The following is a 19,367-nucleotide window of genomic DNA, read 5'->3' on the forward strand; positions in this document are numbered from 1 at the left end:
ATATGAAGATATCTGTGCCTTATGTGAATGCTCACCAACAGATGACTCTACAGAGGAAGACTTTCTAATCACATAAATAAGATGACCTTCCCTGTAGATACCAGTCAGCCTATCCTCCCAGCCACCTGTCATCACCAGTGGCTCATGAAATGTGGAGATTACACATAGGCTCAGCATTATAGAACTCCACTCACTAAGGCCAGCCTGGCTATGGCCACCACAGAGTGCCCAAATTCCAGTAGCAGAGACTAACACTGAGTCCCCAGAACATCACCATTACCTGGTGATAGTTGGTACACTGGACCGTTTCCATCGCAAAAGGGGCAGCACTTTTTTTTTTAATGTAATAGACACACTTACCTTTCCTGAATGCAATGCTTGTGCCAAAATCACCATCCATGGACTTAGAGTGCCTTATCTACCATCACGCTATCTATCCTATACAGTATTACTTCTGATCAAGAAACTCATGGCGCCCACTGTCAGGCTGGGCCAAAGCAGCTCAAGATGGCGGACTTTGAGGATTGGGTGTTGGATGAGGAGAAGGTATGCATAGCTGCTAAATTCATCAAACATATACCCCCCAGGGGAATTTAATGAAGTAGTCAATGTGCATTTGCCCAGTATAACTTGGATCAGTTCACACCTATAAAGATAGAAGGATATGAAGTTCAAGTTAATTATAGAGCATGGTGATCTGGGTAATAGATTTTTTGATACAGAATTTTCTTTAAGTTTTATCACTTACAGAAAGAAGCAAGTGACTCCCAGCCAGAGGAAATATATGGAAGTTTGAAGTCTTGGAGAGAATCCTGTGACAGTGCATTAAAAGCCTATGTGAAAGATCATTATTCTAATGTCTTCTGTACTGTATATGCTAAAACTATAGATGAGCAACACACTATTATTTCATGTATTGAAAGCCACCAGTTCCAGCCTAAAAATTTCTGGAATGGCCGTTGGAGGTCAGAATGGAAGTTCACCATCACTCCTACAACCCAGGTAGTTAGAGTGCTCAAGATCCAGGTTCACTATTATGAAGATGGTAATGTTCAATTGGTTAGTTATAAAGATGTGTAAGATTCAATAAATGTTTCGAATGAAGTCTGAACTGAGGAGTTTATTAAAATCATGGAGAATGCAGAAAATGAATATCAGATAGCGATTAGTGAAAACTATCAAACAATGTCAGACCCCACATTCAAGGCCTTGTGCTGACAGCTTCCAATTACCTGCACCAAAATCCACTGAAATAAGATACTCAACTACAAGATTGGCAGAGAAATGCAGAATACGGAAAGGTTCACTGGAGGATTCTTCAGTATGTGGAAAGAAGATGATTCAGTGCATGGGTATATAAGTCATTTATAAACAAAAGTGAAATTTTGCTAGGGCTTTCAAACTTAACAGATTTTCTAGCCTCAAAAAACACTGTTGAACATGTAGCATTGTCTTGACCTTGTATTCTTTGCCTTGTGATTTTCTGTTATCGCTATATTTACTTATAAATCTTTTTTCTACTATGTTTTTTGTTAAAGAGAGAGAGATCTATCTATCTTCGAGTCATTTTACTATTTAGAAGTTTTTCCTAGCTATGAAGTCTTGTTACTGTTCAGATATTATGTTCAGTACTTTTTTACCCCTGTGCTTCAAAGCACCTCTGACTTCAGTGGTTTTTTTACTGATCAAACAGCTAAAGAGGCTGTGCTACAAACTGTAGCTAAATGGAAACTAAGTTCATTTTTTACCTCTAACTGCTTTGATAATCATTTGTAGCATCTTGTAACTTATTTTTTAAAAACTTTGCAATAGGGCCTTTCAGGTCCATTTGGTAGGGGAAAATTAAACATTCTGAAAATTCCATGATAGCCAGCTTTTCTGAGGGGGACTTATTTTTAAATCCAAAGACTTGAACCACATTCCCTGCACATAAACATGTTTGCTTTTTTGAAGAGGATGGGGTTCTCTCATTGTTTCCTCCCCTATTGTAGGTATTAACACCTGAATTTTTAGAAAAAATTTACCCATCTACATTTCTGGTTTTTTAGAACTGCTGACATACTGTGGATGTAGTAAAACTTTAAAAATGCAGTGTTAAAGGAATCTTGGATATCTTGTCCTTTAATACTTTGTGACAGGATTGTACTCTAAGCAAATGTATCAAACAGCTCTATAAATCACAAAAACTGAAACTAGACCAAAGTGAAAAGAGTAACTTCCAGGCAGTATCTCTCTATTGTAACCTGTTATTTAAGGGAACACTAGTGTTTTCTAAATAGGGTATAAAACTTGTTCCAAATTACTCTTCCTTAGTCCTGCCTGCCAAGAACTCAAAAGTTATCTGTGATATAGCAACTCTTCTCAGGTATATTGGCAGGTAAATGGGTGATCTCAGAATACACAGAGATATAATAGGACAACTGATAATGGTGGTTTCATTTATATTTTTTACTCTTCTATGACCAGGTCAGTTTTTTAAAAAACCAAGTAGTGTCTTCCTGTCTTCAGATACATGTTCAACAAGAAGGCTGTTTATGCTTCAGCTTTGTTATGCTCAATAATACAGTCGTGCAATAGTTTGTTTCTAAGTGAAAGCTGTTAAAATTTTTTGTTTATTTCAAATAAAATATATTTGTTTTGTCATTCATACCATCCGTCATACCACACTATCTTCTGTATCAGGTAGTCCAGTAGAAATATACTTGTTTTGTTCTAAAAAAAAAAACAAAGAAAGACAAAGAAAAAAGAAACTCACTTCACAGTATATGAAGCACAACAGTGGCCTAAGTGCTCATGGAATGCACCGGTCTTACATTCCCCACCCTTCTGAAGTAGGTGGTGTGCAGAAAACAGTGGAATGGCCTTTTGAGGGCTCACTGCTACAACCAGGAGGTAACACCTAAAGGTACCCCTGAAGGCTGGATATGCTCTAAGTGAGCATATGCTATATGGCACTGTCTCTCCTATAGCCAGGATTCACAAGACCAGGAATCAAGGGTGGCAATGGGAACAATACCACTATTATCCCCAGTGACCTACAAACAAAACTCTTGATTCTTTTTTCATTAGCTTATGGTCATCTTGCCTGGCTTTTAGGTCCAGAAAGGGGAAATACTTCCACCAGGAGACCACACCAACCTACTGACTTTAAGGTTAGGCTGCCCAGCCACTTCAATTTCCTCATGCCTCTGAATCAATAGGTAAGGGAAGGTTAAAAAAAAAAAGAGCAGCTGGGTGTGTTGGTACATACCTATAAGACCAACATTTTGTGAAGCAAGGCAGGAAGACTGCAAGTTAAAACCCAGCTTGGGCAACTTAGCAAAACCCTGCCTCAAACAAAACAAACTAGGGATGCAACTCAGTGTAAAGGCCCTGGATTCAGTTCCCGGTTTCATAAAAAACGAAAACTGTAAGAGCATGTCTAGAACATGGGATCCTTTGGTGCATATCTTATTCTTTCCATGTGCTATTGTGACTAAGGCCAATGGAAAACAACAAGCTGAGCCAGCCAGGGTCAGTAATTGTCAAGAACCTCAGAAATGAAGGTTTAGGTCTCTCCACCAGCTAGAGCAGCATGGCCAGCTGCAGCTTGCTGAAAGAAAAGGAACACAGTTGGGGAATTGAAGGTCATTACGTAATCATGTGGCCATCTACAGAATTAAGGATTGTACTTGCCATGAGTCTTTCCTCTTTGTTTGGTACACATGTTTGTATGGGTATGCAGCTGTGTATCTGAGATACACAGGTTTCAGAAAAAAAAACAGGAGAAAATCTGTAAGACATGAAGTTAGGGAAAGAGTTCAGATATGAACCAAGTACTAAATCCATAACAGCAAAAATAAATTTATCAAAATTAACTTATCTTGGAAAAAGATGGATAAGACGTCAAAAAGATAGCTATAGCTTAGGACAAAGATGTTTGCAAACCACCTATCAAATTAATAATCTATTCCATCACATATAAAGAAACTTCAAGGGGCTGGGGTGTCACTCAGTGCACAGCACTTGCCTAGAATGTGCAAGGGCCTGGGTATGATCTCTGGAATCACAAGGGGAAAAATCCTATCGAAGTCAAGTAAGAAAATCATTAAAATAAAAGTGGGCTTTAAAAGGCTTAAACATAAACTTTACCACAGAGAACAATGTATATGGAAGGGAAAAAAGCATGTTTGATACTCAACCTTATTAGTCATTATGGACATGCAAATTGAAACCACAATAAGATACCACAATACTAGAAGGGCTAACAAAAATACTGGCTGTAGGTGTGGAATGTAGCTCAGTAGTAGAGGACTTGCTTAGCACATGTGGGGTCCTGGGTTAAAGCCCTAACACCACAAAAAATAATAACAATAACAATAAACTAATAACAATTAAAAAACATGAAAACTAGCAATGTTTGTGTTGATGAAGACACAGCCCCAAAACTCTCATTCATTGCTGATGTGAGTGCAAAATGACATACATTCTGGGAATGGCTTGACAGTTCTACAAAGCCACGTGGTCTAGCCTCCTTACTCTTGAGTTTTACCCTGGAGTAACAAAAAATTATGTCACACAAAAACTCTACAAAAGTGTTCCTAGTGATAAATTCATAATCACCAGTCTGGATAAATGCCAACGTCCTCCCATTGTTGCAGGGGTAACCAACTGTGATCTTCCTATAAAGCTGAACACCATTTTATGGTCAAAAGGAACACTGCTGTCATACAGAACTGGAGCAATCTCCATGCATTACATTTAGTGAAAGTAGCCAGTTACAAAAGATCACATGCTGCATGTTTTTGCTCACATCACATTCTAGAAGTGGCAAAGCTAAAATGATGAAGAACACATTGGTCAGCTGGTCAGCAGTGGAGGTGGGGAGTTTGGGCCACAGCACCAGGGGGATTCTGTGTGAAGGGACTGCATTGCACCTTCACTGAGATGGCAGTTTTGTGACTCAAAACCTTTATATCCTAAAGGTGATAATGAAAACCAACCTGAGTCCAAGATGGGCAAGGAAGTAGTTAGATATTTCTCCAGAGAAGATACACAGATGGCTAATACACATGTGAAAAAATGCTCAACACCACTAGTCACAAGCACTCATTAGTCATTCAAACTGCCTATTCAAACAAACAGAGCAGAACAAGGGTGTTCACACTGTAGAGACAGGAACCCTTGTGAATGTAAAATGGTGTTGCTGCTGTAGGAGCAGTATGATTGTTCCTCAAAAAACAAAATATAGAATTATATTTGATCCAGCAATTTCACACATACAAAGAATAAAAAATATAGACTCAGTAATTTACACAAATATTCAGAGGAGTCTTATTCATGACAGCTCAAAAGTCCCCCAATAAATAAAATTGGTACAGTGGATACAGTGGATCATTACAAACTCAGGACATGGATGAACTTGGAAGACATGGTGCTAAGTGAAATAAATGGACAAAAAGATAATCATTGTTTGACTACTTTTATTAAGTATCTATAGCGGTCTCAAGTTTACAAGGACAGGAAACAGAATGGTGGTCAACAGGCTGGACAGGAATGAGGAGTTAGTGTTTAATGGATACTAAGGTTCAGTTTGGGATGATGAAAAGTTCTGGCGATGATGCACAACACTCAATATAATTAATTCTACTAATTAAAATGGTTCAAGTGATATGTTTTATGCTTTATATTTATCACCATTAATTGTGATGGTCAGCTTGATCGGCTTAGGATGCCTAGAGTAGTGGTGCACACTTCCAATGTGTCTGGGTCATGGAGGCATGATCTTGGGTATTATAAATGGTTTCTGGCCCCTTCCTTTCTGGTGCTGTTCCTCTCTGCTTTTGGAAAACATTGAAATGAGAAACCTTGCTCTACAAAGCCCTTCACCATATCCCTAAATTTTCAGCCAGCTAATCACTGACAAAACCCTCTAAAACCATGAGCCAAATAAATCTCTCCTTTAAGTTGTGGGTGTCAGGTATTGGTCTAGACAACAGGAAAACTAATGTAGAAAACTGGGACCAGAGAAGGGGGGTTGCTCCTGTGACTATACTGTATGGTTCAGAAACCTTTGGAATTAAGTTTACAGTGGCTTGGAAAGGTTTGGAGATGTAGACTAGAGAAGCTCTAGAATTGTAAAAGTTCTAGAGAAGCAGATTGTCGGATGTATTTGATTGGCATTCAGATCAGAATATTGATAGAAATCTGAATGGCAAAGGCCAGGCTCAGTAGGTTTCAGATGGGAACTCTACTGGGAATTAAACTAGAAGTCATGCATGTTATATCTAGTGATGTCTACATTTTGCCCATATCCTGAGACTGGGAGGTTGTTTATGGGTGGTGGGCTAATTGATCTTGTGAAGGAAATTTCAAGGCAGCACAAAATTCAGGCTACGGCATGGGTAGTGCTGGCTGCTTTTAGTCATGTTTATAGTTAAGAATTAGGGCAGAAAGCTAATAAAAAAAGACATGAAAAACTTAAATTTTGGGCCCAAAAGGAACCACATGCAGGCAAAGTAGGTATGGTTGAAGAGATTAGCACCATTAAAAGAAACCTAGCACGCAAGAGATTCTGTGTTTGATCCCTGGCAAAACAAAAACAAAACAAAAAAAACCAAGAACTTTGTGTGGGCTGGGGGGTGGGGGGAAGAAAGGTGCTCTTAGGAAAACTCAATCAACAAGAGCCTCCCATCACAGGCTCAAGGATGCAAAAGTATAAACCTTTCACAAATACAGTCCTAGGTCCCTTGCTTGAGAATGGCCATCAACTCATTTCACTGTGCTTAACCATTCAGGTACTCAGAAGCCACTGCCATTATGGTCCAAGGTGGCTACTCCTCCAATTGGCAGCAGACTTTGGCGCCACTCACATAATGCAAGTTTTTTTAGGAATGCAAAATGCATGGGTTGTGGGGTCTTGTAGCCTTCCACACAGGTTTCAAAGGAGGGCCTGAGTAGCCAGGCAAGGTGCTTCTGAGGGAGCAGTTTGTGTAGCTGTGGGAATGATGCCAATGATGGAGACCCTAAAAAACTGGAGATGTCAGGAATGTGGAATGCATGCCAAGGAAAGCTGCAGGCAGTGTATAGAGCCTGCCCAAAAAAGGCCATGTGGGCTGCAAGCAGCAAGGCCATAAGGGTGGACATCTAAGATCCTTGGAACTCACATCTCATCACCATGTGCCCTGGCAGCACAACATGGAGCTATGGAACTTAATATTTGCCCTGCTGGGCTTTGGTCTTACTTTGATCTGATTCTTTTTCTATCCCTATTCCTCCCTTTTCAAATGAGAAGCTTTACCTTGTGCCATTCTAATTTGGGACTACATAACTTGTTTATTTTTACAAGGGTTCACAGCTTAATTTACCTTGAGTCTCAGACACTGACTATGATTTGTGAACAATGCTGGAACTGTTGAGGCTTTGGGGAAAGGATAGTAGGGAAGGGCTACTGGTTGTACACAGGAATAGTTGATCATGTTAGGTAGAATTTTCAAGTCTTCATTTGTAGATTATAGTTTAAGGTGAGGTATTTGGGTGTCAAGTTGATAAGGGGTAGATAGTAACTATTGTGATTGTCAGCTTGACTGGAATGAGACACCTAGAGAATAAAGCGTATTTCTAGGTGTCATGGGTCATGGCCTTGGGGAGTCTATGTGATTCCTAGTCCTTTCCTCTTTGATATTTCCCTGCTCTGCTTCTGAGACCATGAACTAAGCAGCTCTCCCTTACCACACCCTTCCATCATGATGTTTTTGCCTTGGAGCCAGTCCACCATGGACTGAAGCCTCTGAAGCCATGAGCCAAATAAAACCTCCAAGTCATGGGTGTAAGGCAGTGATGGTGAATCTTTTAGACTGAATGCTACACAAAAGCTAATGAGTTGCAGCTTGTGATATCATCACCTGGCACTGTTACTTCTTGCTGAGCACACAAATGGCCCCTATGTACGCTGTTATCCAATGCTTGCTTGCTAGGTGATACTGAGGTGGCTTGGCTCACATGCTGATGGAGAGGGCTCTCTGCATGCCCATTGTAGCATGTGTCATAGGTTCACCACTGCTGGTGTAGGATACTGTGTCCCCAATGATGAGAAAGATGACCGAAACAGTGTCTTGCCATACTTTTTTTTTTTTTAACCAAGACAAGGTCATGCTCTGTAGTTCAAGTTGATCTCAATCTCATGGCTACACATCCTTTTTTTTTTTGGAACTGGAGATTGAACTCGGGTCCTTGTGCTTGCCTGGCAGGCAGCAGAACCACTGAGCTAAATTCCCAGCCCATCATTTCTATAAATTGAAATAAATACCTCAAAAAAAGTTATTACCTACCTAGTCTAAATGTATGGAACATTTTTTCCTCTCTACAAAAAAGTGGCAATTTTAGAATGCCCTAATTTTGCTTAAAAAAAGATGTAAAATATTTCTCCAAAAACCCACCTAAAGCCAGGCATAGTGGCACATATCTGTAATTCCAGCACTTGGGAGGCTGACATAGGAATATCACTGAGTTCGAGGCCTGAACTAAATGGTGAGACCATCTCAAAAACACAAAAACAAAAAACCTATCCAACGGAGGTTACCTAGCTTTCAATCATAATATATCAGCACAAAACAGAAAATGCTTAGCAATCAAAATGTATTTATAAAGTTCAGCAGTTTAATTTTTTGTCTCATTAGTTGAAGGATTTCAAAAATGTACAAGACTATAAAAGAGTGAACTAAACTAAGTAGAACTAGAAGTAAAGCATTTTTTAAAGATTTAAAGTATTTTTAAGGCAGATTCTGAATTATGGTTTTGAATAATATTTTCATCTGGCAAAACACCAGGAATAAGCAGTAGGGGACACGAAGCTGATAGCCCTCACCAGAGGCAAGCTCTGAAGCCCCCAGATCTGAGCATAGACCACGTGGCTCTCATTTATTCCTGAAAATGATAGCATGTCCCCAAACACTACAATAGCAATTTTAAAAAGCAAGTTCATATGATTAAAAGAAAAACAGTATCTTGTATGTATACCAACAGGAAACTTAAACTATCCAAGCAGATCCACAATTACCTATTTTAATGGCATGGAGTGAATGACAGGCACACTACAGGCCAATTTAGTAAAAAAAAAAACACCCCAAATCTATGGCTGCAAGTCACAGTAAAAAGATAAAAAAGTATGAAAATCTGTGGTTACAGTATCAATCTGTTACAGTATCACACACACACAAGCACAAGCCATTTTATAATTTATAAAGTCTAATGCAATTGAGAAATATTTCTATAAAAATTATTAATACGTTGAAGGCAAGTACTCTGTGTGGCGTGCTTCAGCCATTTAAGTACTGTCCCCTCCCTTAATTCTTCAAGGCAATATTACGCACTTATTTTATGCTCAGTGGCTCTCCTCTAAGTGCCACAGAGAATTCATATTCTGATAGGAGTTGCTTGTAAAGAACACTTCCTAACAAACAGTATCAGTGACTATAGCATTAGAAATAAATTCCAAACTCTCCCAGGTTGATCACCCTTGGAAATAACTCCTTCTAAAGTGGATCCAAACTTCATAGTTACAAAAGCTGTTACCTTACTGACCAAACCAGTTGGGACCTTAGCTATAAGAATTCTTTATGAAAAATAACCATTTTTGGTTACTTTCAGACGTGAGTTTTTTTTTTGGGGGGGGGGCGTTGAGACAGGGTCTCACTATGTAGTTGAAACTGACCTGGAACTCACTATGCAGCCCAGGTTGGTCTCGAACTCACAGTGATCCTCCTGCCTCAGCCTCCCAAGTGCTAGGATTACAAGCATGCACCACCACGCCCAGCCTCATGAGAGGTTTCTTGACTTTTCATTTCCTTTGCTCTCCAAATATAAGCCAAGAAAATATTATTTCAATACTAATATTATACATATATAGTCTTTAGAAATTATAATTAGCTGCAACTATGCCTAAACATTTTTTTCCTTCTGGTGGTGGGTGGGGTAAACTCAGGATCTTGCTTAAGGCAGGTATAGCGCCACTGAGCTAAATCCCCAACCCTACCTAAACATTTTCTCTATTGCTTAAGGATTAATTCATTCTTCAGGCTAATATGAGATAATTTCACATACTGTATTTTTACAATGCTTAAACAATTTTACTTCTGTGTAATATACTTTTAAAACTAGTCTATTGTGGGAGACCTTGTAAGCTACTTAACTGCAAAATATGGCATGGCTTGCAGTGCTCTGTATAATTTAACTGAATGTTTATTCTATATATCAGTTATGCCACATAACACCACAGAAATTAATCACTTAACAGTTTACTCTAGGTGTCACTTGGGCAGTGTGTTTGCTCAGACAGGTGTCATTTCAACCAGTCGATTGTCATATTGAAAAAATGTGATGTTTTTATATTTCCTGTTATCTATAAAAATTAACAAAATACATGTAACTTTTGGTCATCCTCTATTTAAATAATTGGACTGGTAAATGGTTAAATTGTTTTATGGGTTTGTTAATGCATCAGCTCCAGATTTGGTTAGCATATTAGACAATAAGATTCCTTTTGTTCCTGTGGAATGGGAGAAATGTACACTCAGAATCCTCAGAAGGGTCTGGGCATGTTCCAACTGCTGCTTCCAGGTAGTCTCAGCCCTGGCAAGATACTCATCACTTCTGAGGGAGACACAAGGCCAAGCTATAGGAGGATGTAATGCATGAGCATAAGAAGCCTACTTCATTAGTATATTCCATTTCCATGGTCTATTATAGGCACATGAGATAGCAATCCTCTGTCTAAAGCTTTAGAGAAGTATTTACTATCATCTAGCTATGATACTAATATACAAAATATATGAATATGATATAGTATTTCCATCAAGGTCAGTGATCAAAGACTCTAACAGACACAATCTAAATAAAAACAAACACAGCCTTCTGTAAGATTTTATACTAAAGCTGAGATTCAAGTTAGTATTTTTTCCCTCTTGGAAGACTCATCACGAAGACAGTACAGCAAACAATTATTCCCAAGCAATTGTCAGGCATTCATTCCTAATAAAAACTAAGTCCAAATTAACTGGAAAATATTTTAATGGTATTTTTATAGCACAAAATGATTCAACTGAGAAAGGCAGAAGTAAGATAATACAACTGTAAGTTATGCTGTTTCAAATCTGCATATCACTGGATGCAGAGAATGAGCAATAATCCTACCAGTACTCTTCCCATTTCTCCTCCTGAAGGCACAGATATACCCAGCAGAGGTTTCTCCTGGGCTCCAGGCCCCTGACTTATAAACAAGCACTGTGAGACTCAGACCCATCCATTTCTGTGGAGCCAAAGCCAGCCACTCCACCCTACAGGACCCTTCAGCTGCTCCCAGCCCCCTTCAGACTAGACTTCTGATTCCTTCTCTCCCTCTGGCCCTGAATTCTGAAAAGCTTCTTCCTAAGGTCCTTCTGCCGCTTCAGCTTCTCCTCCTCCTCCTTCTGCTTCGCTCTGGCATGCTCCTTATTGTGCAGACGCTGCTGCTCCTTGGCCTTCTTCACTTTCTGGCTGTTCACTGTGCTCAAAGCATCCAGCAGTGCCAGGATCTGCAAGGACAAAGCCTGGTGAGCATCATTCATTCAGCTGTGGCACACGTGTGACCAACACTTCCGGGCCTGAACACCTGGCTGACAGGACCAAAACTGGTTTCAGTGCACAACCCAAGTACAGGTTAACCAAGTGAAGAGGAATTCTGTACTTGGAAAGCACAACTTGCACGAAGATGTGTGTGAGTACATTTTACCCCTATAATAAAACCACCTCTGTGCACCATTCTGTGGATACTCTCTCCACCAGCTAAGACAGAGGGGCACCTGCCACCTGCCCCACTCCAGACTCAAACCCATAGGCACAGCACGGTTGAGCTATGGACCCAGGGTCCTTGTGACCCCAATGAAGACCGGGTGCACACCAAGTGTGTTACTAAGAGCACAACTCTCGTGTTAAAAAAGAAAGCAATAAGCCATTGCTCATAGTACCTTCCTCTCATGAGGCTCTCGGATGACAGCTGGCCTCCACCTGTCCCTGGGCACCTTGCCGGCCTTTGCTTGGAGCTTGGGCTTGTTCTTAAATGGCAGAGCCTTCTGCAAGGCTTTGGGAATGTGCAGTGAGTTAAAATGCTTCTTTTGCCTCAGGACTGGCTGAAAGGGAAAAATAAAACAAAAACTATGACATATATAAACTATAATCCATATTTACATAATACTTTGGCATAAACTCTTTGCTATGGGTTGATTTCACCACGGGTCAATAACACCAGCATCAGCTGCCCTCAAGAAGTCAGCATTCATCACCCATGCAGGACAGATGCCTCTAAAGACACCCATATCCCATACAAAGGAGAGGAGTATGCAGTATACACTTACAGCCCTTCAAAACAGTGCTGGTGGCCACTTCTGTGGATGAAACTGTGAGGTGCACAAAAGCTACTTCTCATGAAACACTCAGGCCCCACCTCTGAGGCACCGAGCTGGTATTCTTCCAGCCTAACATGAATGACCTGGCTAGTCTCTCTCATTTTAAACCTCTCTGAAGAGCACAGTTATTCCTCAGCAGACAAAGTATCCCTATTTCTGCCTCTAATTAACAAATTTAAGTTTTTGTGTTTCTGCTAGAAGGATGGCAGAGACAAACGAAATTTAAGCAGCACAGGAAGGCAAACTCTACACGAAATTTTCAAGGTAATAAAAGTTAAATTAAGTTAACCAAAAGTACTTAAATTAAGATAACCAAATTTTTAATTGCCTCAGAAATATTAGCAGGAAGTTGAAAGTCTTGCCCAAGGCAAATCAAAGATCAACATCAACTATTTAGAGAAGACTGCTATGTCTTTACTGTTCAAGAGACTGGGAGCATGGCACACATCAACATCCCAGATACTCAGGAAGCCAAGGCAAGATCACTTTGAGCACATGAGACCACTGGGTAACACAGCTAGATCTTATGTCACTACAGATATATAAGTAAGTATATCATTAATAGTCAATATCTAAATTGAACCCAAATTGCTTTAGAATTTAAAAATTCAGAGACCCCAAAATAGCTTTAGAATTTAAAAATTCAGAGTAATCTAAAAAAATCATTATCACAGGTTGATATTTCACTAAAAACCATGAAAGATTATTCAAAATCTTACAATAAACCATCTTATATGGGAGACCATTTCTACCAGAATGGCAGACTGATACTCTGAAGATACCTTCTTTTATTTCTTTTTGTTGTACCAGGGATCGAACTTGGGATCCTGTGCTTTTGAGGTAGGCATGGTGCAACTGAGCTAAATTCCTGGCATTTTTTTTTTTTTTTTTTTTTTTTTTTTTTTTTTTTTTTTTTTTTTTTTTTTTTTTTTTTTTTTTTTTTTTTTTTTTTTTTTTTTTTTTGAATCAGGGTTGTACTATGTAGTTCAGGCTGGCCTTGAACTCACTATGTAGCCCAGGGTGGCCTTGAACTCATGGCAATCCTCCTGCCTCAGCCTCTTAAGTGCTGGAATTATAAGCATGTATCACCACATCCAGCAAAAATACCATGTTACTACAAAACAAATAAATGTCTTGGATTAAAACAATTATTCAAATGCATTGTTAAGCTGTGAAGAAAATAATGAAAGGGAGAGCCCGGAAGAAACTCCAAACATACAGATCAATTAATTCTTGATAAGGGCAACCAAGACAAGGAAAGGAAGGTTCCATCCATCCATACGTGGTGCTAGAAAACTGGGTCTCTGTTCAATCCCCAGTACCAAAAAAAATCCAAAACAAAACAAAAAAAACTGGGTCTCTAATACAAGAATAAGACGAACTTTTGCACACAAAATCAAGGCACAATGGGTAAAGACCTAAATGTAACACCTGAAATCTGAAAACTCCTAGAAGAGAACAAAGGGACACTGGCCTTGGTAATAATTTTTTAGATATTATGTCAAAAGCCAGGCTATGAAAGCAAAACTAAATAATGGGACGGCATACTAAGAAGTTTCTATAAAGTAAAAGAAACCACAAAATGAAAGGGCAACCTACTAACTGGAAAAAAAAAAAAACTTGTAAACCTTGTACATGTAAGGGGTTAATAACCAAACTTCGCAGAACTCATACAAGACAACAACAGAAAAACAGCCAAATTAAAACAAGGGCAGGGGGCCTGAACAGAAATTTCTCCAAAGACATAAAATAGTTAACAGGAAATGAGGAGGCGCAGGACCAAGGGTACACAGTGGCGAACATGTAGGATGAACACAGATACAGATCTAATATACCACATAAGAACTATAGCCCAAAATGTATTTGGAAGTTTTTTAGGGCCAGGGATTTAGCTCAGTGGTTCTGCCACCTGCCCCCCAAGCACAAGACCCAAGTTTGATCCCCAGTACCAGAAAAAAAAAGTAATTTTAATTGCTCTGTCACACAAAACAAAGTTATGTGAGATGGTAGATATGCTTATTTGCTTCACTATGGTAAATATTTTACTATCTATCAAATATATCACAAAACATCATGCTGTAAACCTCAAATTCTTTTGTAATTCAGAGAAAATAACTACCATTTTTCTGTGTTCTTTCCAAAATATTCCACGGGTTTACAACAGTTCATTTTTAAATAAATAAATACATACACACATATGCACACGTACATACACACACACGCACATGCACAAATTTAACATTATACTTGAAAATTAAAAGCACTGGTGTGACTGCCTAGAGCATACCTGTGCTGTCTTCCCTGACACGTATATATACACAAACACACATGCCCTGTACCTTATACAGAGAATCCTTATTAGCCTTCAGCTTGATCCCGTGCTCAAGCCTGAGCTGACCTGTGGTCCGCATGCCTGACCAGGTGTCTTTCTCACCCACTGGTTTCAGCAGAGATGTAACTGGGTTATAAAAGGCTGGGATGGACACAGGGTACCATGTTCGCATGAAGATGATATCTAGAAAGAGGAAACTTAACATTTTCAAAACATGATTCATCCCCACCTCTCTCTGTATGTGTCTCTCTCTCACACACATACACACACAAACTCACACCAAATTTCTCTATCTTACCAAATTTTCTATACTTGTATATCACACAGCTTCCACAGGGTGTGAAACAGGAAGCTGCAGGCATTGTTAACTAGCAGTGGTACAAGATGCTCTAACTGGGTAAAGCTGGCATTCACTCTAAGACATCTAAACTACAACTTCCAATCGATACTGACAATAAGTCAGCAATGAAAGGCAGCACGGTATCGTGAATACCCCACGGTGTGCTTACCACTCATCAGCAGCTTGTCCTCAAAACTGGCCCGGAAAGCCCCCTCCGGGGCCCGCAGTGCTTTCTTGATCTGTCCCCTAATTCCACTGACAGTCCGAATCACAGCACCTTCAAATTTGGCCACTTCCAAGGCAGAATTAAACATTCCCTAGAGGCAAATGAGCAGAAAAATGCATACACAAAAAATTATTTACCTCTTAGTTCATCATTGGTTAAAAAATAAAGCACCTCACTAAAGGGGGACAAAATAAACTATTTTCCTCCATAAAAGTGGCATTACTATGTCAAGAAGTACAACAGCTCTCTACCGCAAGAAAGTCTAATCTATTCCAGCACTCTCTTTGCTGTGAGACAGGCTGTTATATAGACTTAAATGGCGTAAAAACAAAAAAGTACAACAGTTTTGTTTTACTTTTCCAAAGTAACGTCAGTCTAGACTGCTGTGGGCTCATTAACACACTCATCACTAGTACCCTGGCAGAAGAAAGAGCAGAGATGCATTTACTGGGTGCCCTCAACACCTGTGTCTGGCACCCTGCAGGCTGGGTTGTAGCTCACATTGTATCATTTAGGTTCATCCATTTAAAGTAAAAAGAGCTAGGCAGATGCTTATGGTATCATTTGTACAAGGACATTTAGAATCTTCTCCCCACCCCCACCCCGTGACTCTACCAGTGAACTACATCCCCAGCCCTCAGGATCTTAATGTTTTTAAGGAAAACATCTCCACTAATGAAACTTTCAACAAATGCTGCTCAAACTACCCTCTCCAAATACTGTAAAATATTGTGTTCATTCTCTGAAATCTTGTCAAGTTTCCTATCTTTTTTTATTAGTATCTGTGTGTAGTGCACGTGTATACTCATGTGGAGTTGGTGTATGTACATACATATTTTCATTACTCTTTTCATCCCCTCTCTTCTCCTCCCTCCTCCACCTTGTCTGTATTTTCTACTATACTGTTAAAACAGAAGGATGATTTTTCCTCCTTTCTTAAAACAAACCTGAAAGGTGGGACACAAATCCAGAAGGGCTGGCATCAGTTTTTGGTATTAGTTCTGAGACAGAGTTGTATGGAAGTAACAAGAGCCCTGGGCACTAAGTATCTCCTTGATTTCACTTTCAGAGTTAAAGCATATTTCACACAAACACAAAGAAGTCAACTAAAAAATATCAAGGAAACCATTCAAATACTATGCTAAAAATATTAGGCCCATATTTTAGAAGATTAGGAAAATCCAAAATGTTCCCCAAACTGAAATTTTCTGAGGCAGACATGATACCTCTGGTGGGAAATCTGACAACTGACTTCATGTGTGAGTCCCAGTCAAAATGCAGGCACACTAATGACACTGTACACAGTGACCTTCCAGTCACATGGGTAAGGTATATGTGAATCACATGTGAGTCATCTTATTAAGTGTATGTAAATATCCTAAAATCTAAAGAAATCTAAACTTTGAAATACTTCTGGTCCCAAACATTTCAAATAAGGAATCTTGAACTTGTACTACAGGCTTGACCAATATAAACATTCATAAATATATATATATACACAGACCTTAACAAATGAAGTATTCTTGAAAATTTTATATGGAAAACCAGTTAGCTTTAATTTCTTCACAATTTTTATGGATTTATCCAGATCAAGGACAACTCCCGTCGCAGCTATCCGGAAATCAGGCTAAAAGAAAACTCCAAAATTTGAGTATAAATATCAGGAGGATGACGCTAGTCTAAGCTACATAATGAGTATAAGGCCAGCTTGAATTGCACAATAGCTGTCTCAAAAACAAAAAAAAAAAAAAAAAAAAAAAAAGAAAGAAAGAAAAAGAAAAGAAAAAAAATCAGCAGGAGAAAATCTACAACTCTCTGTGATGCACTAAGTTACCAAAGTTCACTTTGCTTACAATCAGCTAAGAACAAGAGGGCATGTGAACACGTCAAACGGTATTTCAGCAAAGCATCAAAAGCCGCAACACTGATAGGCAAATGGACAGCAATGGCTGCAGGACTCTTCCGAGAGTGACTTCACAATAAAGGTCAATTTGGGATGAAGAGAAAGAGCTAAATTTAGCTGTTATTTTTAAAAAGCTAAATTCTGGACTTCTAGGGTAGATTCTTCCACCTCCTCCTCATCTCTCTGTGAAACCTGCTCTGAGCAGTCTCACACCGAGGGTACACTTTTGCTCAGCCTACCCAGGAGAGCTGCCCCTGGTGAACTGGCTGTCCTGTATCCCCAGAAAAGGCATAGTGCCAGTCCATGGAGAATGCTGCTCCAGTATTCCTTCAAGGCATAAGAACATACAATGTCACCTATGCCATTATAATTTTTCTACACTGCTCTTTCCTTCTCCCAAACACTTCTAAAAGGACACAGAAAGATCTAAAACAAAGAGAACTTTAGAACATATTATACATTAAAAATGAACTTAGAGATTCATGTATACGACTCAGATTCAATATCAACTTTTCAAACATAATCTATGAAATAAAATATCCAGGATATTTACCATTACTCCACTGACAGACTGTATCGCCAAGAACCCGGTTCCTTGTGGAGTGATAGGACCTTAAAGGAAAGGAAACAAGTCAGATTGAGCCACATGTGTGGATTCTGTTTTATGTATGTACTCCAACCCCTCACTCAAGGAGACAAATCTCATGACAAACTGGGAGTTCATGAAAGAAAAGAGCAAAACTTAATCATAAGGTCTAATAATAGGTATTAGTGAAATCTTACAACCAACTTATTTTAACTGCATTTACCCCAAAAGGTTGCTCCACAGTGCATGTGCTGTGGGGTGTATTTCAGAAGCCTCTGTCGTCCATTGTGGTCTTCAATGTAATAAAGTGGGATGGTCTGAAACCTCCTCCAACCAACAGAAAAAATGACTGGATCTCTGGACTTCAGGATTTTCTTATACCAGCGATGTTTCTTCAGACGCATCTGAGAGAAGAGTATTTCAACACAGTGGGGTGCTTATTCAACCCAGTAGTCACACACAGTGAATGAACACCCCCCTGCCCATGCCCTACACTACCTTCACATCCAGGGCACCCACCTGCACATACCCCACGTTGCCCTCACTGTTGCCCAAGCCACCCAGAATTACTGGGTAATGGGGGTCAAAGTTCATCACAAATTCGCAGGGGATGTTTTCAATCTCAATTCGGACATACATCCCAGGTCGAAAACCTTCATATTGAACTCGAGATTCATCATCTTGATTTTCAAATTCTGCTCGATTAAGCTACAATGAGAAGTGCAAGAAACAATAAAATCCCATCATACTATTATCTTTAATCAACCTAAGATTAAAATTAAAAATAAGCAATTATTAAAAGAACCATGGACAGAATTATTTAGGTTTTATCCTCATCAAAAATGGTGGGCAGCCACATCTGTGGTTGTCGGCCAAGTCACTGTTGTGCTCTCTCTTGCTTAGGACACGACAAATGCAGACAACTCTGAAAGCTGATTGTCAGCAACCAGATTCCACTGGCCATACCTTCTTTCCTCACTGCAATTTCCTACTTTCCCACTCCACATCAAAACCCCCAATGACTCCAGATGTCACCCTCCTTCACCATTCTGGTTCATATTTGCATGTCTGCCCAGTGCCTTCTGAGCTCACTAGGGGCCTCTGGATGACTGGATCATGGGAATGGGATAAGTTTACAGCTAAATGTGGTGTCAGGAAGTGGTGCTTGGTGGCACTGGGGGTGTGATGTAGAAGGGTTTTATCTCCTTTCCCTCCCTTAATGTTGCTCTGAATCCTGACTGCCCTGCCATGAGCTCTTTCCCTTCTGCCATGCTATTTTGCCTTGGAACCAGCCAACTATCAACTGTAACCTCTACAAAATCTGAGCCAAAATAAAATTTTCCTCCTTATGAGTTGTGGGTGTCAGGTACTGCGTCCTACGAATGAGGAAGTAACTAAGACACTCACTTTCACATGCCCCATGAAGTCCACCAGGAAATCCTACTGATCCACCTTTCCAACACAAAGTGGTGCACCAGATCTGGCTCTTTCACCTGTGCCTATGCCATCTTAACCTGAGTAACTGCCACAGCAATCCACTCCCCAGGGAGGGCACCGGTGT

The 19,367-nt window shown here is 39.7% G+C and overlaps 1 protein-coding gene, 1 non-coding gene and 1 pseudogene across 2 annotated transcripts in view; 2 read left to right on the forward strand and 1 right to left on the reverse strand.

Moving 5' to 3' along the window:
- The first annotated feature begins 507 nt into the window (after nucleotides 1–507).
- Nucleotides 508–6,855, forward strand: LOC104861227 (annotated as a pseudogene).
- A 4,183-nt stretch (nucleotides 6,856–11,038) lies between these two features.
- Nucleotides 11,039–19,367, reverse strand: part of Bms1 (BMS1 ribosome biogenesis factor) — a 35,270-nt gene continuing 26,941 nt past the window's right edge. The window contains exons 16-23 of the mRNA XM_010622456.3: nucleotides 18,326–18,514; nucleotides 18,030–18,210; nucleotides 17,774–17,832; nucleotides 16,822–16,944; nucleotides 15,261–15,408; nucleotides 14,759–14,934; nucleotides 11,982–12,143; nucleotides 11,039–11,549 (exon numbers count right to left, since the gene is read on the reverse strand). Coding sequence (XP_010620758.1) covers nucleotides 11,325–11,549; nucleotides 11,982–12,143; nucleotides 14,759–14,934; nucleotides 15,261–15,408; nucleotides 16,822–16,944; nucleotides 17,774–17,832; nucleotides 18,030–18,210; nucleotides 18,326–18,514 — 1,263 coding nt within the window. The 3' untranslated portion in view covers nucleotides 11,039–11,324. The remainder of the gene's footprint in view (nucleotides 11,550–11,981; nucleotides 12,144–14,758; nucleotides 14,935–15,260; nucleotides 15,409–16,821; nucleotides 16,945–17,773; nucleotides 17,833–18,029; nucleotides 18,211–18,325; nucleotides 18,515–19,367) is intronic.
- Nucleotides 15,547–15,638, forward strand: LOC117285530. The gene has a single exon (XR_004516600.1). It is a non-coding gene; the product is annotated as a small nucleolar RNA SNORA28 (small nucleolar RNA).

This window comes from Fukomys damarensis, unplaced genomic scaffold (assembly GCF_012274545.1).
Source record: "Fukomys damarensis isolate Sample0158 unplaced genomic scaffold, DMR_v1.0_HiC HiC_scaffold_1, whole genome shotgun sequence".
Classification (NCBI taxonomy): domain Eukaryota; kingdom Metazoa; phylum Chordata; class Mammalia; order Rodentia; family Bathyergidae; genus Fukomys; species Fukomys damarensis.